General features: G+C 43.5%; 1 protein-coding gene across 2 annotated transcripts in view; it reads right to left on the bottom strand.

The window, feature by feature from the left end:
- The window catches only part of LOC103255420 (kalirin), a 234,685-nt gene that overhangs the window by 15,635 nt on the left and 196,045 nt on the right, over window positions 1-23,005 (bottom strand). The window contains exons 23-28 of one of the 2 annotated variants that reach the window (XM_021710102.1): window positions 21,635-21,727; window positions 17,300-17,411; window positions 15,249-15,439; window positions 14,704-14,805; window positions 13,102-13,244; window positions 9,822-9,924 (exon numbers count right to left, since the gene is read on the bottom strand). In XM_021710102.1, coding sequence (XP_021565777.1) covers window positions 9,822-9,924; window positions 13,102-13,244; window positions 14,704-14,805; window positions 15,249-15,439; window positions 17,300-17,411; window positions 21,635-21,727 — 744 coding nt within the window. Of the gene's footprint in view, window positions 1-9,821; window positions 9,925-13,101; window positions 13,245-14,703; window positions 14,806-15,248; window positions 15,440-16,901; window positions 17,412-21,634; window positions 21,728-23,005 lie in introns of those variants that run through there. The other variant, XM_021710103.1, reaches the window with a different exon arrangement.

Below are 23,005 nucleotides of genomic sequence, written 5' to 3'. Positions count from 1 at the left end.
TGTCATGGGTCTGATCTAGGCAGCTCTGCATCTTCTTCTAGCAGTTTTTAAGAGCTCTCAAGGCAGAGGCAGGCTGCTCCCCACTGCAGGCATCTGCTATTGACTGCTCCTAGAAGAAGCCCTGAGCCAATGTTATACCCTCGCTGCTGCCCCTTACAGGAGGTCACCATAAAGGATGCTCACATTAGTTTCTCTTGACAAAGCCAGCTTTCTAGCAATAGGGATAACCTCGCCTCATTCCAGTGCCATGCTCCCTTAAATCCATCCACCCCCATCATCCACCTACCACATTAATCATGGCAGACAGGTTGGCAGTCATCAGCAAAAGTGAAGAAGTGACACACAACTGTCAGGTAGGTGAAACTTAAGCAATGATTTTCAATCCAAGCTCAAGTTCGTGAAAAAAGGGCAACATTTACCCACTTGTCTGCCTAACAAACTTCTACTAAGACTCCTATATTATGGCCATAGGTAACATTTGTCATGTTTGACACTGGAGTGAGCACATATAGGTAAAGGGAGCTCTAGAGCAGAGTTACTACTTCAAATCCACCTCCGGTCTGTCCCATCTACTCTATTCTGCTTTGGCTCCAGACATTCCTGTCTTGCAAAATTTCTGCTTGAAGTTCCGAAAATAGTTACCCATTAAAAGAGTGTACCTCCAGCTATCGTACTCCTAATATCACTTCTAGTCATCCAAACTCAGCTTTCTTTTCCTTTTTTTTGAGTTGGCGGGGGGGGGGGGTCTCATTGTGTTGCCCTGGTTGGAGTGCAGTGGCACAATCATGGCTCACTGCAGCCTTGACCTCCTGGGCTGAGATGATCCTTCCAGCTCAGCCTCCCAAGTAGCTGGGACTACAGGTTGGTCTCAAACTCCTGAGCTCAAGTGATCTGCTTACCTTGGCTTCCCAAAGTGCTGGGATTATAGGCATGAGTCACTGTGCCTGGCTAAAACTCAGCCTTTGAAGGACAGTATTTTCTACCACCTATTCCCTCTACCATTATTAGCTTTGGCAAGGTAGCTACAGTTATTTTCTTTTGCACGAAAATGACTTTTTCTCTTTAACTGTTACATAAGGTAAAAAAGAACAAGTAAAATGCTAAAAGGTCTGTACAGAATACTTCACTAAAATACTTGCCTCGAAAGCTGCCCCTTCTCTACCTGCAATCCCCAAGCCTTGCTCTCTCCTTCCCTCCCTCCCTCTTCTCCCCAGCAGGACATGTCAGGCTGCAGGCATACTCACTTGGGTCTTGTTTGCCTTGGACTTTCTCCAGCTAATCCACTTTAACATCCTGGTGCGTGCTTTCTCTGTCCACCAAAATTTTAACGATAAAATAGAATTTCGATTTGATCTGGTCTGTGGCAGGGCTGAATTGGTTCTGGAAACTCACTCCTCTCTGGCAGCTCTGAACAGGGATCAGCCTTGCCATGTCCCAGAGCTCACTGCCAAGCTCTTAAAGCCCAAAGGGAATCTGCTTGAAAGACTGGAAGACTCTATCAGGGGCAGAATCACACCCCCATCAAGGCCACAGTGTGAGTCACAAGTACTTGGCATTGAGGAGTCTGTGATAGGCATTAATATTTGCTACATGCCAGTCTTGGAGACCCTGAACTGGGCTGTAGAACAGCTTTGTCATTTCCTTTGAGTTGCTTTGGATTTGCTGAGGCATGGTGGGGAGCTGGGAGTGTGCAGGGACAGATACAGAGGTGGTAACAATAGTGTTCGCTTTCTGCTGCAAGGCTCAACAAGCTGAACCATCAGGGTAGCTACAAAAATACTGTTTTTAATCTAACTTAACAGGCAGGAGATTGAGGGGCTTGAGTCTTAGGTCTGCCATTAAGTGGCTTTGTGACACAGAGCTTATTTTATTCCTTTTAAACAGGACGAAGGAAGAGTACTAGGTGACTTCTAAGGTTCCTTTCTTCCCTAAGATTCCGAATTCCAAACTCATACTGAATCAAATCTGGTCTCTGCCCATCCTTGCAGCAGTCATCATAGATCTAATCTCTAGTTTCCCTATTTTGGTAGCAAATACTTGTACAAATTTGAAACAAGAAATTCTGTGCAGGCCCAAGTACTCTGAGCATCACAGGAGCACTTCCAAGGTTCCCTGAAATCTGCCTGTGTTTACAGTTCTGCCGGCTACTCATTGGCTGCTGTATTTTATAAAACTTATTTGCTTTTTCAAAAGATTGATCATTTTAATGATGAGTTTCTGGAGGGAGGCTTTTGAGTCATGGAATATAAATCAAAATATTAAGTAAAGTAATGGTGATATAAAGTATTTTGCCCTGTGAACCTAGGTTGTATTTCTCAGCAAAGTCTATTTCACACCCTTTGATGGCACATAACCACTAGGAGCCAATCATTTATTTGAAGAACTTTTCTCTTAGAGGAAAACCTGTGACTTCAATTCCTCAGACTTTATCAATTTGTTCTGAAAAGTCAGTACATTGATTCTGGGTCGAATGTCACTGAGGAGAGGATGAAGTTGTGCTTCTGGGAGGTGATAAAGCCAGAGAGAGGGTGCTCCAGGCACCCCGAGGACCATGGGATCCTCCACTTTTTGTTCCCTTCTGTGGCTACCTCCTTCTCCTCCAGCCACCTGCCCACCACAGATGAAAGTAACAAAGGAAATGTACTAGGAAAAAAAGTTATTTTCAAACCTAGCACTGGACTTGAATTATTAAAAAAGCTAAAAATTTTTTTTTTTAACAATTTGGGTTTAAAATCTTAAAGTGGAGGTGGCATTTTTCCTACTTTGGAGTGACCATCAAAAATCCTTGAGAAAAATCAGAATGCTTCTATCTAGGGTTTATACAGTAATTCTAACTCTATGTACTGTCAGGCATGGGGGTGTGACTGAGACTCAAGATTATGTAGTTTATAAAGTTCAAGTTTAAATTTCAGATATATTCACTCCAAGCCCTGATAACAGGAAGTACAATTATATACTCTTTTCAGGTATTTATTTAAGGGTTAGAAAATAGTTCTTAATTTTCAGTTTTTGTTACTAAATGGGAAGCAGCATAATCTCTTCCTATCAAGAACTCCCCATCAATAACGGGGCTCTCCATCAAGCCCCACTGAGACCAAGGGCAGAGTAATAGAAGTGCTGAGGGCTTTTTCTAGAGAACAACCACATTTTTCCTGCCTTTAAGATAGTGCATTTAATGAGCTGGATCTCCACTGAGTGGTGCAACTGTCCAGGGACCATAGCTAAACCTAACATACATTCACAAAGACACGCTGGAGATGCAATCTTGGGTGGACTATCTCAATGGTTTTTAAGAATTTTTCAGGTGAAAAACATTATTCAGTGTGAACTGATAAGATTTTTAATCAGCTCTGACACTGTCAAATTTCCATAGTTCAAGATGTTTGCTTTTCTCTTCAGTGGCAAAAATCAGTGGTCTGCGGCCCCTTAAAACTCCAGAGAATGTGTTGCTGCCTATTTTCTTGCACAGGAGTGTCCTTCGGTTACTCGGACAGTGACCTACCACAGGTCTCCTGTGTTCCAGACACTCTCTCATACAGGATCTCAGCTAATCCTTCAAAATCGCAGAAGTAGAACACTGTTTTCATTGTATAGATGAGGAGACGGATGCACAAAGTTATCAAATGGCCACTCAGATGATGCAGCTAGTATCTAATCGGGGACTAAGTCTGTATCTGATCTCAAAACCTATTCCCTCTCCTGAACACACTTCCTCCATGCAGCAGACACTTTTGGCAGCCCACCCAGACCCCTATCTTGCCGGTGCTCCCACACCCCAATACTTGGGCCTGTGGGGTGCTCACAGCTCACAACAGACACAAAAGGCTGGCCCCCTTGACTCAAGGCAGGGCAGATGCATGCAACTCCTGCTCCAGAGCTCTGGGAGGATCAGCCTTCACTCCTTCCCCACTGGACTCTGTTTCCCTCCCCTCTTTTCCTCCTTAAGAGCACACCTCGATGGATCACATGCCCGGGAACCTCAGTCAAAGAAAGCTTCCAGGGAATTAAACCTAGGATGCTCTCCTTTGAGTAGCACTAACTCCATCCCTATTCTCTGGGGCTGTTTTATTTTTCCTTCTGTTTATGAACCCATTTAAGTAAACAGATTCCATTTTCCCCTCAGTCTTCTGTCCTCCAAGTCACTAATCCTTACAGGAAAAATAATTTTTTACATCTAATTCAAGTCCCTTCAGGTGCAGAATTGCCCTTTTCTTAGAAGAAAAACCAAGGAGACTTTTTTCTTTTTTAAATTTCTGAAGCTATTCACAGAAGACTAGAAATGCCATCCTTTTTTTCTGGTGGTCTACCTTTCCTACCTACTGGAATGTAGGCTGAATGATGGCAGGGACTCTTCTCATTTGCTGCTCTACTCCCAGCATGATGAGAAGTACCTGCTGCAGAGTAAGCAGGGCGGGGTGGGATTAAGCAGGGTGGGAGTGAACCTCTACTGAAAGTGTGACTGAAGAGGGTGGGAAGATGCCAACGCAGGGGCTAGGCCCTCACCAATGCACCAACACAGGGACTGGGTCCTCTCTCTGACTACCACCCTTGCACCAAGCAGCCTGCTATGGGTTCCCAGTGTGCAGGTGCTGGGCCTCTCAGATTCTGATGAACCAGGTCTGTTCCCAGAGGCTCCTGCAGCCAGGGAGCCTTGCTATTGGCATCATGTTACGGCCCATTATCAAAGCAGCAGTGACACTGCAGGAATCCTTTGACTATCTCCTTAGCTGAGCCCTTACCACCTCTGTCCTGAGCCCTCCTTCCCAATCAATGAAACAAAATCTTGATCATGACCCACTACACTGATTTGACAATTCAGAGTTTAAAAACTATTAAGTCAGATCCTGAAACCTCTAGGTTTCTCTAGGCATTTGCCTGATCTTTAGCATATCCCCATCATCAGTTCACATTGTATCGGATCACAACTTGTTACTGAGGCTTCTCTTCAAATCACATATCAGCTATGGGATGTTCCAACAGTGTTCCCTCCCTTTCAATTTTTTTTTTCTGGAGAAGAGCACCTGCAACTCCATTTCATCTCAATTTCCCTGTCTCCAGTTAACTTGGACATGTCTAGAAATTTGTAGTGGTTTTTTGGATGAGGACTATCCCTACTAGGGTAGATTTTTAATGTTCAATTCAATAAGCATGTATTGAATATTTCCAGCATGCCTAGCCTAATGGTAAATATATGCACGGGACCATTATGGTGCAGATGGCTGCTTTTGTACCATTAACTGGAAATTACTCAGCAGATATCTGTCATGTTAAGCAACAAGATACTTTGTTGCTAACCCATTACTCAGCCTTGCTTGACTAGAATTCCCTAATTCTGGATTTCTTTGAAGTGTGGTTGCAAAGCCCCACCATTTAGGTATAGGTAAAAGCCCCACATATAGGTAAAAGACTACTTACAGTGGAATGTCTTGTTCGAAGTACCATGAACTGATTCCTGGTCAGAATAGGAAAGGGCTCAGATCGCTATGAAACAAAGTAAGCACACCAGGTTGACTTCAGGGAGATGACATTTTTGCATTAGACAGGTGTAAGGTAGAATCTAATAGTACAGACTGACTTGAAGATTGAACAAAAGCAACCCTGAAAAAGCCAGTAATGCCATTTACTGAAGCACCCATATTAGTTTGGGTGCAGAATGATCAGTGCAGAATTAAGGATATTAGATTATTTTCTCATCAAGGGAAGATTTATAGCATAAGATAACAGTTCAGCTCCTCTGCTATAGATAACAGTTCAGCTCCATTGATTTTCCTTCCATGAAGGTGTTAAAGAAGATTCAGACAAGGAGGTTTCCAAGTGCCGAACCCAGGGCAAGAAATGAGGAGGGGGTTTGGGCATTGGTTTTCTCCTCAGTCTTGTCTTTTTAGCAAGAATTTGAATGAATTCACAGAAAATCCATTTATCCAATAATGCTGGGAGATATAACTAAAATACTGAACAAGATAATTTATATTCAGTACATGCTAGACACTGAGATGGAGTTAAATAAGAAAAAAAAAATCTAATAGATATAAAGTAGTCCTCCATTCAGGTAACTAAATCGCCTGCCCAAATAAGGGCAGTCTATGAAAAAGGGCATGGAGATTTAACGAGCCAACACTAGACACACATTCTAAACATGGTATGCCATCTCAGGGGGGCTGTTGCACATGGCAGCCCTAGAACAGGGAGCTGTACTTACATTAGTTCGGACACAGTATTATGTACCATTCTAGAAGCCCCATTTTATATAGAAATTACACACTGGAGTAAATCCAGAGTAAGGTACCAAGATGTGGGAGCATCTGAAAATATATTAGTATAAGCAACAGCTTGAGAAACTGAGGACTTCTAACCTAAACAGAGATGATTAGGAGAAAATACATGACAAACATCTTCAAATACCTAAAGACTTAAGGGCTGCCACTGGCCAAATGTAGTACAATTTAAGCATTAAAATTAGTATCTCTTATAATAGATCATTAACTCATTAACTAATAAAATAACCCACAAGCCAATGCTAACAACAAAATATTTAAGCCTAAGATTCTAAGGGCTAACAGGTGGGAAGTAAAGTTGTTTTGTTTATAGACAGGTGAACTGAAGCTATACCACTTTAGGTCTAATACACAGAAGAACTTTCTGGCAAATTGTTAATAACAATGAAGCCAGAGGGCAGAACTAAACTCAGGAATTTGTAAAGATACTCACAGTCTGCTGAATAATTGTGCACTTTTATTCAAAGTATCTCAACCTTTGATTCCCCTCTAGAGAGGGTAGGAATTAATTTCTACGGAATGTCTAACAGTTACCAAGTCAATATATTTCACTTAATCTTCCCAGTGACTCAGTGAGTTAGGTATTATTATCTTTGTTTTACAGGCAGGCAAACTAAGGTGCAGTAGCTGATGCAATGTGACACAGAGTATCAGAGCTAGGATTTGAACCCAGATGTGTCCAATTCCTTCCATCGTACCACAGCATACATCACACAGGAATGGACCTTTAATGGTTACACTTTCCCCGTCTACCCAGTCAGACAGGGACACTATTGGTGTTATTCCTCTGATATAAAAGGAAATCTGGGGTACTTTTCTAGAAATTCACTGTTAGATAATCCTGATTTTTGCGAGATGTCTCTACCCACTTCCCTCCCCAGAGTTGCTTTTTTGGCTTTTCTGGGGAATGAGTCAGTTTACCTGAATCAGTCCACGTTGATATCTTTCTCTTTTTCAAGAGACTGCTTGCCTGACCACTTGGAAACCAAAATTTCCTGGCGTTCCAGTATAGTTACAGGGAAATGTGACACTATTGGTAAAAATCTACAAATTCAAAGGTACCAACAAATGCTTTCACTAATGAAGGAAAGTGCAGGCCACAAAGGACACATGGCTGCCTTGCTATCACTGTTCTGTGTTTGAAGAATAAGAACATTTAAATTACAATGTATAGTCAAGCCTGATCCTCTCTCAATTTTATTTTGAAAGTGTGACTATGTCTAAGTAATTTTCCAGGCTTCGTGTATGGAACATAGAATCTTTCAACCTTTTGCCATATCTTCTAAGGCTGGAGAAGGTAGTTGGGGCTAATGTTCCCAATAGGCCAGGTTCTTCAGATTGACAGAGCTTTGTGCTTGGAGATAAGAAAACGTCTAAGTGTTCTTTAGCATATTTTAAAACATAATGTTTATATGTCTGGCTGCTTTCAGACCACTGATTTTAGCTGCCTCTTAATCCTGGGGTTCTCTGAGACTGGTCACTATGTGCCCTCCACTCGTTCCACAAATATCTCCTGAGCACCTACATGTGTTGTATATCAGGAGTGCAGAGTGAAACAGACAGACACAGCCCCTGCCCTCATTAGGGCTTAATGAACTGACTATAGAGACAAACACAAAATGAAAAGTCACACAAATAGGAATTCATACTCAACAAATAGTCCAGATCTCTCTACAGTATCCAGCACAGAGCTTGGCACATGGTGGGTGCTTTTACATGGATATGTGGGTGCCGCTTTTGTGGAATATGCAAAAAGATTGACTTGCTGAGTCCCTCTTAGCGTTGAGTGCTCAACGCTTTGACTTTTAGAGTGGGGGAATATGTGACGGTGAATCAGGAGATCTGAGGTCTATATCCTCCTGCCTTTCCACTATCTAATAGAATTTTCTTGGGCTGTTTGCTCTGGACCTCAGTTTCCTTACTTGTAGAATAAAGTGTAAGTACCAGGATCCCTCATTCATAATGACATGTCTGCTGTCAGAAGTTTTTCTGCTTAGCCTCACGTACCTTGCCAGACAGACAAGTAATAGCTAGAGCCACGGTCTTCCTAAGACAAACAGCTCTAGCATAGGGGTCTGTGTCAAAGTCAGGACTGCTAGGAAGATGGGTTAGCAGCCAGAAGGAATGAATTCCCTGGATCATGACACTAATAGTCTATGTCTGAACATGGGAAAAACTGCACTTGACTTACCACCCACTGAATATTTACAGAAGAACACTTCTATTCATAGGGTATTCTATGTTATATTTCTAGATAACAGATCAGAAGAGACAGGAAAATACAGAAATACCTTTCTTTATATGTTTTTGCAAGTGGCAGGAAGCTACTTTTCTATCCACTCTGATAGTCAAAAATGGCTTAAAAACTTGAAGACAGTTGTGAGATAGCATTACTGTTGAATGGCCTTGAACACTAGTCTAAAGCATGACTAGGCTAACTTAGCACTAAAATTTTAGGAGGTTTGAGACACAGTCCCCACCCTCAGGTCTCAGTGGCATTCTTCTCCTAGTAAGAAAAACTTAGGAAAAATCCTAATGAATGCAGATTATCTTTTAAAATATACCAATAACCTAGAAAACTAAAATGAAGCAATGACACTGCCTGTTGCCTTAGGCTGAAGGAGCAGGCCAAAATACTAGGTCTAGATAAACTAGGACCAAATGGTCTTTAGAAACGCATAACTTCATTAATAAAATCAGTTATATGCAGCAAAAGATCATCTCATACTTGCTGGATCCTGGAGTAAGAAAATGAGAGTAATCTCAAATGGGGAACATTTCCTTCCCCTGCTGCAAATTCCAATGGCTGCATTCCTCACCTAGCTTGGGTATACACAGAGTCTTTGCTATAGTCTCTCTTCTTTTGTTCCCCATTAGAGTGCCTAACTTTTGCTATTTGCAAAAGATGTAAGAGGCCACGTGACCAGGCTTTCTCACAAGACTACTACTTCATGTACCACTTCCTGGTCCTCTTGTCCCTCAGGAACTGAGCCCCAATAATCTGGCTAGAAGAAAGCATCATTTAACACTAGAGTCCCTTTGGATTAGAGGCTCCTACCTCTAAAAAGCAGCATTTCTGTGGCCATTTCCCAAACCACTGGTCTTACTCTAACTTTGAGATGAGTCCCCTTCAAGTCATTTTAAATTTGAGCTGATCATAGCCACTGAGGTCTCAGGAAACTATCCCAACCTCAGCCTCCCAGAGGTCCATCCTCCTAGAAGGCAGTACAGCCCAAGTATCCTAGGGCATCTCAGAAAGAGAAGAAATCTAGATTCTCTCAGTGTCCATCCTTTCCACATCTGTTAAACTGTCCCAACTTGAGAGGTAGGACTGAACCACCCTGGACTTCCACCCTCTCAGACAAGATCTTAGTGCTGTGACATGTCTCCTACAGTTCTGTTCTTCCCCTTTTGGCTGGCACAAAGAGACAACTGGCCCCTAAAATTAGACTCCACAGTGGGAGAAATTCCTCTGGGGGTACCTCTCCAGGGGTGGTTAAGCCAGCAAGAAGTATTGGGGGAAGGAAGACTGGGATTCTGTCCTACCTTGTCACTGTCCACTGTGTTCTGAGAGGTCCTTGAGGCAATGGAGATGGTGTCTGGCTGGCTGCTCCCATCCCCCTGGCTGTCAACATCCTCCACTCCATCCCTGTAGGAAGAAGAGAAAAAAAACAGGGGTGGGGGTGGGGGGAACCACTGTGGGTTTAGAGCACACAAGGATTTCCAGTGGGGTTGGCAGAGCAGTGCCTCAGCACTTTCTAGTAGGGATTTGTCTAAATTTATCCTGCTAAAGGGAACAGCCCCGTGTGATTTTCAATTAGTGTTACCTCTTGCACTTAGTAAACACACAATCACTACATTGACTGTGAAATAGAAAATGGCCACTTCCCCATAACTCCTCCAGCCCATGCTGCAGAAGGGGCAAACACACACACACACACACACACACACACACACACACACACACACAATTTTTAACTAGGAACAGGCAGCAGGAAGATGTATATTCTACTTTGAACCTAGGCATCTATCCAGCTGACCTAGTCATTTCTAATAATCCTTGGGCTCAGGGTATTCAAGTTTTTCTACAAGCTGTATCTAGGTTGAGGGTTGGTTTATAGCTGGCCTATAAAGAAAATAGAACTGATAAGTTGTTTTTTAAATTTGTGTTTCTTCTGCTTAAGAAAACGGGGTACGTGGGATATTTACTTTAGGGGATACTATCTTTGGGAAGTTCTTGATGTTGGACTCTCAATTCCTAGGTATGGAGGAAGAATTTATTGCCTTCACTTTGGTGGGTCTTGATGATCTCATGTACATTTGTAATTTTTTTTCTTATCAACCCAGAAGGTCAAGGCATTTTCTCAGAGACTAGAGAAGAGTCACAGATTCCACAGCTGGCTCTGTTGACAGTCTCCTGAGTACACTCTTGCCATTTAGACCTTTCCTGTGCCCCTGGACCATGCAGTCATCCCATTAACATGTTTTTACAACTCTGCAGCTTTAGGACTGTGCCCCAATCCCACATTGAACCCATAAGCCAAGAGGGATTGGATGTCTGGGAGATGATGAAGGCTGCAAAGTCTGCATCAGAGAAAATGAGGGAGATGTTGGTCAGAGTTGGATGAATTAGCACAGGAAACAACAGTTCTTCTCATGGATGCTTTTATGAAAGCCACAACCCTGATGCTGCTGGTGGAGAAGTAATGGCATTAGGGGACAGGGGAATGCGAAGCCTGAGAATCTTACCATTGTGACAAGGTCCACAAAGCATGAATCCACCTCAAAGTGTCTAAACAATCACAATACGGTATGTGTGTATGTGTGTGTGTGTGTGTGTGTGTGTGTGTGCATGTATGCACGTGCTCACATGTAGTCTGCATGCAGGTACCTGTGTGTGTGCACACATTAATACACAGTGTCCACTCATCAGAAAAAGTATTTTCTCCCACCCAGAGCACTTCTAAATCAACTACTTGGTGCTCTCACCACCATTTGTGGGCTTGGGAAATGTCAACTTATTTTAATAACATAAGCCACACAATTTGTAGGAAGGAAAATCTGCTGTAAAAAGAACTTATGTGACGCATTTCAAAACCAAAAATAAAGGACTTCTAGATCATCTGTTGTTTTGGATTATCTGGGCCATGCTCCCTACCATTTGTAGATAGTTGAGAGTTGGCTGTACTTTCTGCTTCCTGCCATTCTGGTCCCTGACCAGAATGCACTCCCTTCTGGTTCACTCTAGATACAACCAGTTCTTAGGGATGTGGGAAGCGCACCCAGAAGTGTGGGCAGTATTTCCTAAGCCAATCCACTCCTCCATAAACTCTGTCCCCATATCCAGAGAACCAGGCTAATGGAACTACAGATTACCTGCCTATTCGCTGCAGAATACATGAAGGTTTCTCACCCACCCACCACAGGACAAGAGAAAAGGTAGGGGCACGAATGAGGTGGGGGCATTTCCAAGATATGCCTTTCCTGTGTTCTAGAATGGTTCAAACCTTCCTATTCTAGGAAAAGGGGAGGCTATTTCCCAGAATAACCCTAGCCAACCCCCCACCTGACATCCTCTCTCATGAAGGTCCTGGACCATCAGCTCTTTATAATTATTTCCCTTCTAACTTCTTTATTAAAGTAGGGGGCTCCCTGAAGCAGGGTCTGCCTCTAGTGCTAAATTACATCTACCTCCCTACCTAGACTCTGGATATGGGTAACTGAAATCAAAATGACCCCTCCCCCAATACAGTTATAATTTATCCTTCTGGCTCTGAGGAGGTGACCTTATCCTGGTCATGCAGGTCTTGGGGCTTCTGGTCCATGGAGGTATCTTTACCTTAGTCACAGTCTTCTTTCAGCTACCACCTCACTCAGGACTAGTGCTGCTACTTTGTAGGCCCTGAAGTGGCTCCCCACCCTACTTAGACTGGTTGGTTCCTAGGGTCAACTAAATCTTCTGAATTTATTCCATTCATGAAGAGGGGAGGAGAAAAGAATCTGATACCACCAATGATCATTACCCCCCAGAGCTCTGTTTTTGCTGTATTTTTTTGGTGAAGATTTATGTGAAGTTTTTGTATGCTTTCTTTTGCAGTGCCCTCCAAAAGAGTTACCGTAAGTATAGATGTCCCATGGAGACTTGGCAAAGAAATACTTAAGAAGTCACCCACTAGTTTAGAGGAAACTGGGATTCAGAGGGGTCCAGAGAGATATAAGAAATAAATTCTCTTCTGCCCGATGACACTGCTTATCTCAGGTGAACGAAGATGAGGACTCTGTGAGGATTGCAGTAAAAGCTGCAGTGATCGTACCACCCCACCCCACACAATACAGTACACAAAGCCCTTTCATCATTTAGGCAGTCCAGAAAGCTCCCTGCTCATGGCTCAATTCCTTTCCAAAGCTTTCCCCAGATACTCCACTCTAGGACTCATCTAAAGTTCACTTTCTTTGAATTCTTACAGCCTTTATTAACCCTATGGATAGTCCTGGTTCTTCTTGTCTAACTATCCCTTGTGTGAGTCATGACTGTTAGATGGTTCTTGAGGGAACTGACTCCTCTTACACATCCTTTTATCTTCTTGGAACACCTAACAGAGTGTTTATCAAAAAGAAGTGCTCAATAAAGCCCTGCTGAATTTAATTGACAGTAACTGGTGAGATGCTTAATATGTGATAACATGCTCTAGGTGGTACTCTTAGGCCTTTCCAGGAGTGCCACCTGCAGGGCACACCCCCACCCCCTCCAGGAGTGATGGTCCCCCAGATTCCCACTCCCAGAAGAAGTAAGGCAGGCAGTGCTAGAGGGAAAGGTGCTGGTTACCTCTTACTATTGTTCCTCTGTTTGGCTGGTGTTTTGGGGAGCTGAATTGGCTCCTTTAATGCTCCTTTCAGGTGAATGATCCTCTCTTGAATCACTTCGCGAATGTTCTTGATCCACTCCTGCTTGGTTTCTATGTTGGAGGCCTGGAGTGCCACAGGGAGAAAGATTGAGAACCCCCAACTCCCTTCACCCTGCCAAGACAGTTCTCAGCCCTCCTCTTGCAGGCTTCATCTGTTGTCATCTGGGAGTTTAGGGAGTTGATTTCTCACTTCATACTTGTGACTCTCAATCCCAGGGACAGGCTTCTCCAACTCCTAGGACAGGGCTCTGATCTCAAGACTCAATGTAGACTTGAACAGGGGCAACTGTCAAAATATATCATGACCCATAAGGCACTGACCAATCCCTAATATCTGCCCTGGAGCTGTGTCTGGAGGTTTAGAGGGCATTGAGAGGGCAGCCGGGGGCATTTGAAGGCAGCATCTATTTCCCAACCAGTACTGATATCTGTTAGGATGTTCAACACCTAGCATGGCTATACAGACTTTAATACAAAGTCAGACCTAGGTTTTTAGCATGCTAAATCTGTTAATTGAAGGCACTGCTATCATTTCATGAATATCTCATTTGTCCTGGTGGAATCTTTTTTAATTTTTCCTGGTAATCCTGCCTCACAACAGGTAGCAGTTATGCTGGCAATTCAGAGTGAACACGTGTGCTACTTTTGTCAGGGATGGTTATGGGCTCTTCCCTGGCAAGCAAATGACTAGTGGGAGCCCCATCATCTGTGCCATCCCTGCTCAGTCAGGCTAACATCACAGTTGTGCTCTGGAGAGCTGAAACCCTTAAAGCCATCCTCTGGTGACAGGCCCCTTCTTGACACTTCTTGGTCAATGTGATTTCCCAGAGCTTTCAAAACGCAAGTTCCCAGAGAACAAGGTCCATATCTTTTTTTAAATTTAATTTTTTTATTTTATTTAGTTGGGGTCTCACTCTGTTACTCAGGCTGGAATGCAGTGGCATAATCAGTTCACCACAGCCTTGACCTCCTGGGTTCAAGCGATTCTTCTGCCTCAGCCTCCTGAGTAGCTGGGACTACAGATGTGTGCCACCACACCTGGCTAATTTTTTCAATTAAGGCCCATATCTTCTACACAGTTATCCCTCACAGCACTGGAAAGAATGCCTATTACACAGAAGGCATTTAGGAAAAAATGTTGAATGAGAGTGGAGCAAATCAAGGTGCCTTTTGTCAAAGGGTCAATAATTGTTTTTGCCACTTTAAGGGGACATAGGACAAAACACAGTTCAAGTGGGCCCTGTTGAAGAAGCCCAACAGGACATTCTCTGTTCTTTTCCCTCTATGATCATACAAGTGCCTGGACTTGGGGAAACCATTCGTCCTTGAGATTCAGGCCTACCTTTATGATAGAATTTGCTTCTGAATACCCATGTGATGCTGCGGTTCCCGGGAGAGGCGGAATGGCTCAGTAGAGTCTCTGGGTCTCAGTTTTTAGGTATCACGTGGCCACATTCCTCTGCCCCCCACCCCCTTCACCACCCCCAACCCTTGTCTTGTGCCTAGTGGAGAGCAGTACTTACTTTCAACACTGTTTTATTGTCTGAGGATGGGGTGCGCCCAGACCACAGGGCGAATTTGCAGGGGTCACCCTCCACATGCTCGGTCACACCCAGCTCTGAGGTCTGTAGACAGGAAATGCCTGTGAGAGGCGGGGAAGGGGAGGGCAGTGGGGAAACTTAGGGCTGGGGTGGGAAGGGGAAGGCAACAAAGAGGAGAGGACCGAGGGAGGGGCTTCTGTCAATCACACTTTAACAGACTGGATATTTTGTTCATCTACCCAGGATGGAAGGACCTACAGGCTCGTGCCTGATTAGCAGGTACCAGGGAGGGAAGGAAGGTGAAGAGGGAGGCACTAAAAGCAAACAGAAAGAAGAACTGTGAACTCTAAATTGCAGAAGTGGGAGGCAGGGGTGGGAGCTTTCCAAATAGGAGACATTCTCATGTGTCCAGGATAGTTTTGGAGTGGAGGCAGGGGAAGAGATGAGATGAGTGTGTCAGGATCCCTTCCTGCCCACAGGTTCTATAAAAGCAGGGAGTCTTGTCTTACCCCACTTGCCCCACCTACCAGTAGCTTGTTCTTGTAAACATATTTTGTGTGTCCTGAAGAGTCTTTGATCTCCTTGCTAAAAACCAAGGAGATCTCAAAGAGGAACAAGTGTCGCTCTCGTCCCTTCCGGATCAGTGACTTTGGGTCCCACACTTGAAAGGCATCCTGAAGAATCAACTCCCCCTGCACATCCAAGTTCTCGTCGAACCCTGAAAAACACCCATTTCCACATTCGGGGAGCCACGTTCCACTTCCCTCTTGGAAAAAGTCTTCCTTAATTGTTAGCTCTGGGTTCCCACAGGGTTTTTCTTTCTCTGCTGACTTGAGACCCAGATACTACACTCATGCAGACATCTCTATACAAATGTAATTGGGCCTCCTCTCCCCCTCCCTGAACCATGTGTTTTACATCCACAACCGATATCAATGGAATCCCCTAGAAGGTTCTGGGCAACTCCCCTTCTCACACACCCACTAGCAGCCTGGGACTTCCTCCAAGAGCCAGTCCCACAGTTTCTTTTTCCTCTGCAGCTCCCCTCCCCACCATTCTTGACAGAGCTCTGAGTGGAGCTGAGGACAAACATTGCCTGATTGAGTGTCCTTGGCTTCACTTTATTTGTTGTTACTTTATTTCTTATATTTCATTCCTAGTATTCTTCACTTTGATTGCTCTGCACAAGCCTTCCACAGTCTATATTTATACCACTCTATGTCTCTAAGAGAGCTTCTCAAGCTTCAGTGTGCACAAGAGTCACCTGGAGAACATATGAAAACACAGGTCACTGCCTACCCTCCACCTCCTGAGAGATTCTGATTCAGCAGGTGTGGGGTGGAGTCTGTGGATTTGTACTTTTGACAAGCTCCCAGGTGCTGCTGCTGCTCCTGGCCCAAGGACCAGAAATGTAGTCACTGGTTGCAGCATATAGGCCAGGGATGGGCTAGAGGAGCAGGATGCTTATAGAGGAGGACACCTGGTGTGGGATGGAGTGGAAGGTGCAACAGAGAAGAATGGGGTGGAGAAATCGTCATGACAGGAATACATTCAGATGGTTCCTGCTCAGTGTAGGGAAGACAACCAGGGCTCCTTTGCTCTAAGAATCAAGGCTTGTACCAGGAAGTACTGAGACCAGATCAAGTTTCTTAGATGGTGGTGGCAATAGTGATGGGGGTGGGGTGAGGGTAGTGGTGGCAGGCTGGGATGGAGCCCAGGGGAAAAAAAAACAACAGCCCAGCCCACATCCTTTTTTTTTTTCTCAACAGATTATACTGATTTCCTTTAGCACCTGTATGCCAATTTAGACTGGAATGTTAAGTCTTGACTCAGCTAACAAATTCCACCCCATATGGCTGCTCAGCCCACCCATTTTGCAGTGTTAAGACTATTTTATTGGAACCTTACTCTGTGGACTTCTGGTCCCAAGAACATAGGTCCAGCTGACTGAGGTCTTGCCAGGGCTATCTGGCTGGACTTTTCCAATCTGCCAGGAAGGACAAAAGGCTTGTTGCACAGGAATGTGAATGTATTTAATGCCACTGAACTGTACACTTAAAAATGGTTAAAATTATTAAGTTATGCATATTTTACCACAAAAACAAAAAAGAAGGGCATGAGATTGAAGGTGGTGCGTATGTAAGTGTGTGTGTGTGTGTATGTATGTGTGTGTGTGTGTGTGTGTGTGTGTGTGTATGTGTGTGTGTGATGTGTGTGAGAGAGAGCAGGATCTCTACTTATTTTGATGATAAAGGCGATTTAAATGCTAGGCAGATTAACAAGACTTCTGTGGGACAGGGCTCTAGCACATGGATAGTAAGATAGTGCTGGACTATCTTATAGGCAGTAAGGTGTCTACATACCTTCAATGCCTTATGTCTGGTTCTCCCTAGAGGAAGGGTGCTAGCCAAGTTGGTCTCTGTGGAGTCCCTCTCATATGCCACATGCCTATGTTACTACTTGCCATTTTGCCTCTCTTCCAACCTTGCCCCCTGCCTAACTTCATATTTCCCCCCATGATGCAAGCTCCTGTTCTAAGGAAGAGCAGAGGCCTCCCCAGGGTCAGGAGCACAGCTACCTTCCAGCATGCTGACATGCATGGCGTCATTGGCTTTCTTTGGGACACTGAGCATCACCTCCAGTCCATCCTTGAGTTCCCCTTTCCCTTCTTCACAGCAAGTTAAAAGTTCCTGGGGGAAAAAAAAAGTCCAGACACAATTAGAACCATCTTCCCCAGCTTCCTCCTACCACCTAACCCATTAAGGAAATTGTAAACCAGCTTTAGTCTCCACAAAGGTTCCCTCTGAGCTACAAGGAAAGTGGAGTATGTGAGGTCAAGGGTTATTACCAAAGAATTCAACCTCTATTTTTCTTCCAGACTGAGACTCTTCAGCCCAATCTACCTAAACAAATGCAATCCAACCCAATGTCTAAAATGGCTAGAACTATAAGTCAGTATCCAGGACAATCTCTGTCCTTGGACTGCCCTCCTGGAGAAGGGAGTATTCTGGCAAAGCATATGAACAGAGGTGCAGGACGGTGGAATTCAGTACAGAGAATAAAGAGAAGACAGAGGTATGTTACAGAACACAGCACTCATATCTTCCTGCATACCCACTGCAGACAGCACTTTTATTTACATGCTCAACTGTCTGAATGCTGACTTCCAGCCTGCTGGGATCAGCCTGACGTTAGAGGCTTTATAGGTTTATGACACTTCAGAGTAACAAAAGATTTTAGGTTACAGGGGTTGGGAGTGCCTAATATGGGGCCAACAGATGGGATTCTAGACTATTTAATTGTCAGATAAGAAACCATGATTAAGAGGGGGTGAAGTGATTTCCCTCAGGTTATGTAACTCAGTGGAGGACATGCAGGGGGCTGAATCTGGGTTTCCTGAATCCAAGTTCAGCACTCTTCTCACCATACCAACCTTGTCTCCCCTGGATCCTGTACCATGCTGAGCCTTCCAGAAACATACCCTCTTTCTTTGCTTTTTGGGGAGCTGGGGGGCATGCCCTTTCTCTTGAATTTGCTCATTGGAGATTCAGTTATCACCATTCCCATAAAAGATACATCGTTTCTGCCTGATGGGGAAAAGATCATTTTCAACTGTCTTGAGAATCATAAGATCACTGGGAATGACTTTTGCCCAAACCAGAAGAATGCTGTCTTTTTATTTTTCCTATCAAGGTGACAGTATCTTGCTCACTTTTACACTGGGAAGGAAACTGTTAAGCAACAGATCTTCAATCCATCCTCTCTCCTGGTGGGGACAAGGGATGAGTAGTTGAGTTGGAGTGCATTTCTAAGAAGGAAAGAAGCTTACCAGATCAAAGCCTGTAAACATGTTAATGACAGCTCTCCTGACAAACAAACTAATGGTACAGAACTTGCAGGCAGGAGAGTATTCTCTAGGAAGTGCTTTTAATAAGATGTATCTGGTCTGTCTAGTACTTCTCATGGTAAACAAACCTGGACTCTTTAGTGTCATGGCACTCTCTGGAAAGTGTCACATAAGTTGTACAACTATCTAAGTAAAACATGCGCACATTTCATGACAAAATGGCTCTCTTAGGGCAAGTGATACAATGTGACATAGATCATTTCGAGAGCTTGTATATTAATCTGGGTCAGAGCACCTCCTGATGCTGCGAGAAAGGCTTGGAGCTGCTCTGGTGGTCCTGGATCTCTACTTTGGGATTGTTTCCTTGAAAAGATGGTAAAGTTTTAGACTTGGTAAGGCATCTAATTAGCAAGAGTCTGATATAAAAAGTCAGTCCTTAGTGTTATCTTGGTATAAGGGAGCTTTTGAGTGTCCAAAGAAAAAGTGAACTGACTAGAGCACACGTCTGGGAGGTAGAAGTGATCGTTTCTCAGCTCTGTCCTTGATTCCAGTCAGTATAATGTCACTGTTGTTCAGAAAGTTGTATTTATTTTTGCCAGTCCTAAGTTCTCTTATTCTCCTACCCCCTTCCCAATTTCAACTCTCCCAATCTGTTCTCATATATCATCAGAGGAACTTCTAAGGTAGAACATAAAAGAGAAAACAAGAAATGTGTTTCAGTTTGCAACAGAAAACACGAATTAGTTTAATATCCCAAAGCAATTTAGCAAGTCTACCAATCTACCAGCAGGGCCAATAAATTCTCCTTGGATCCTTGCTAGGCTTTATGATAAGGAGAGGACTCTACATTTAATTTAGAGTCCTTTGGCAGGACTGTAGCAGATTTACATGAAGAATATTGAGCACTCTAACTGACATAGAGTTTCTATTTCCATGTAACACCTAAAGTGATGAAGTCCAGAGGATACTGAAAATTAAATAACAATTTATTTGAAGTAAAACTAAGAAAATAAATCCCATATTATTTATTTACAGTAAAAGCTCTTCAAACTATTTTTCTCTTACTCAGCAGGCACTCTGCCTCCAGCACATTTGAAAGAGGCCAAAATTACCTTTTTAAAAAACATATTACAACTTCCTCATAATCAACTTCCGGCTACTTTATTTTCCTACTTCTTAGCTGCCTGCTCAGGTATCTCTTCCTAAAGCAACCAATTCCAGAATAAAAGCCCAGAGCCTACCCCGCCATCAGCAGAACACAATGTGGTCTATCCCATTCTCCACTTTCTTCCCCTGTCTGAGTCACATCATTAATACCAGGGAGCTTCAGCCTTATAGGATTAAAAGGAAGAGGTGAGAAGCTATATTGCTGTTAGAACTGCATCATAGTTGATTTAAGACACTGGCAGTGTGGACAGGTGAATCCACACCAGGTGAGTACTGTTTTTTTGTTTGTTTTCTTTTTAAATACACAATCTCACCAATTCCTGAAAGTCCTTTGGGATACATAAGTAAAAACCATGAAAAATCAATTTTAAAATGTCTACTAGCAGAAGAAGAATAATTCAGAAGAGGATCAAGCATTAAGTGGGATAGGAAAGGAGAAGATAACTATACATGGAAATCTGGGCTACGGAGAAGCTACCACAAAACTTTGGATAGCCAAAACAAAGATGAGCCTAAAGCATCTGTCGTTTGAAGATAGAAAGTACACCCATTTTTCAGAAGAGAGGTCTGAGATCTTATGAGAATTTCTGTAAGTCTTTAAAAGAGGCAAAAGTGGTATTGCTGAAACCGCTGAGATATCTGAGCACTGCCATTTCTTACACCAGTCCTCACTAAAGGCCAAGGGTGTGACACCCAGTAGCAACTCTCTAGGCTGTTTCTGCAGGGTTGGATGGCTGGAGACCTGGAGGCAGAAGCCTGTAGTTTCTTCTTGGAGATGGTGAAATGACGTTACACGGCCCTACTCTGACCCAGAGGACAGAAGCAATGACCAAAGCACAGACTCCTGTCCCTTCACCTCACCACTGCCCCAGGCCTCTCATCACAGAACCACAAGTGCTAAGCCACGGAGACCCCATGGGCCAGGAATGGTGGGCTCACTCAAGTGTGACAAGAACCCTAGGTTTGAAATTAGACTGGTTTTCAGATTCAGTGCAGCTAGAATATGCAAGATTTTGCAAGCATCTCTAAACATGAGCTGAATTTCATTAGATTTTATCTGAAACTACATTATGTGCTTATAACATGCTCCCACTATCCCTTTACTCTTTGCATTATAGGAATTACCAGCAAAATATTCCAGATGAAGGAAACTTAAGAAATAATACAGACAGTCACAGATCATCTATGTCGATTTCCCAGGCTTTTGGAAGGAGGGGGAATGTCATCATTTCAAAGTATCAGTGCATGAGTAGGATCAACCCAAATTACTTAATGTTTTACATAATTTGGTTATTTGACTTTTTGAGAAAAGATTTTGAAAGAAAATCCAAATCTCTTGGTTGGCTTCAGGAGAACCTCTAACATATGGAATCCTACAGATATAGGAGTACCATTGTGTTTTAATATGTACCCTTTAACTATTTCCCCTCAAAAACCTCATAGTCTTGACAAACATAGAGATTCAGGCAATGAATGGTAGGTGCCATCCTGGCATCTATAACCCATGTCAACTGGCACTGCCTTTAAGACCCTGACCCTTTGATTCTATAAAAAATGGGGACTACCAGGAGGAATCTGCTTCAGGAATTGGGGACAAGAAAGTCTCTAGAAGCCAGCCAGTGCTGGAGGGAATAATAGATAAAAGTTGTACAGTGGTGGATAGAAAGGAAAATAGTCACAACTTATTCCTGCTCCCATTTCTCCTTTTTGTGCCCCCAAATGGACCTCTGGAATTCAATGGTATAGAACAGCGGTGCCAATGTGAACTCATCTCTGAAGCTGTGCTCTAGGCAGAAGAAACGTCTTCAGGTAGAAGCTTTCTCATCCTTATAGGCAAAGCTGGAACTTCCTTGTCCTGGGCAGTGTAGTGGAGGGAGATCTAGTAGGGGAGGGGGGTACCTTCAAGAGCAGTTGGTACTTGGTGATCCTCTGGACAGGCTTGATTAGGTAGGAAGAGATGGAGTTGGCCAGGCCATGCCGTTGCTGTATCTCCTGCAGGGATGAGAACGAGGTGTAATTAGACATGCCTGGGCATATGGGTGTGTGTGTTGGTAGAAGGTAGGTAGGGGTCAAAAGAGGGGAGAAAAGATGGTAGGCAATTAGGAGAAAATGATCTTTGATAGGGAGGAGGGAATAGAAAGGAACAAAAGAGACCAAGATACATGTATAGAAAGAAAACAGGAGAAATGGCACAAAGGGAGCGGCTTTTGGGAAAGAAGAGGATTTGCAAAACAGAAACAAATTAAGCAAAAATGGAGAAAGATAAAAGTAAACAAGAGAGTGCTAAGGTAAATAACAGACAAAAGGGTAAAGGAGAGGTGAAGAAGTGGAAGTGAAAGGAAATGAACCCAAAACAAGGGGAAATAAAAGAGGGATCAAAGGGAAGATGAAAGCCAAGGTGATAATGAGGCTCAGATTTCTATCCTGACTCCTCCTTTATCTGCCCTCAGTCTTCTTAAAATAGCACAAGGACACATCTCTTCTAGCATCCCGACTGAGAATCATCTCTTATAAAATTTTCATTGTGATCAATGGCACCTCCCTCATCCTTCAGGTTTCCTGAGCTAGAAGCCACAGACCAATTTTTAGTCATTTCCCCCTTGCTATCCCTGGTGACAAACCTTTCCTCTTCATTTCCACAGACATCATCATGCCCAGGCAAAGGCCATGGCTTCTGAGGGCTGTTTGTGCCTCTTGTCTCTCCTTTTAATCTACTCTCTATCCTCCTCCAAAATGATCATCTGCTCCTCAAAGTCTAGGGTTATAAAGGTCAGAGAGGGGCACATTTTTGTACCTGCCCTCAGAAGGCTTACACTCTAGCTGAGCATACTAAATACATATAAACCTGAGTACAATAAGGACACTAGAGGATGTATTATAATAAGAACTGAGAGAGATTACAGTGTTGGGAGTAGTCAGGAGTAGTTAGTAGAGATAAAGCCCTACTTAGAGGCTAGGTGGCGGTTGGTTAAGTAGGAAGTTGGAGGAATGGCACTCTCTAAAGGAAGAATACCAAATGCAAAATATTCAGGCTGGAATAATCATTGTGTATTTAGACGATAATGAGGACCATGCTGGAATGGTACAGAGGGTGCATACCCAGATTCTATAAGGAGTGAAAAAGAGAGTTAGATAGGCAAGATTAGTTAGGTCAGTGGTGGGGCTGAGTTAAAGAGTTAGGATATGATGATAAGTTTTTCAGTGGTAAAATGTTACAGGTCTTAAGAAGATGAACACATGGTGAAAGTAATGTTTCAGAAGGAGTAATGG

Source organism: Carlito syrichta, unplaced genomic scaffold (assembly GCF_000164805.1).
Source record: "Carlito syrichta isolate Samal-C Ts95f unplaced genomic scaffold, Tarsius_syrichta-2.0.1 Scaffold288107, whole genome shotgun sequence".
Lineage (NCBI taxonomy): Eukaryota > Metazoa > Chordata > Mammalia > Primates > Tarsiidae > Carlito > Carlito syrichta.
Note: the sequence above shows the minus strand (reverse complement) of the source record. Positions and strands in the feature narration are given on the sequence as shown.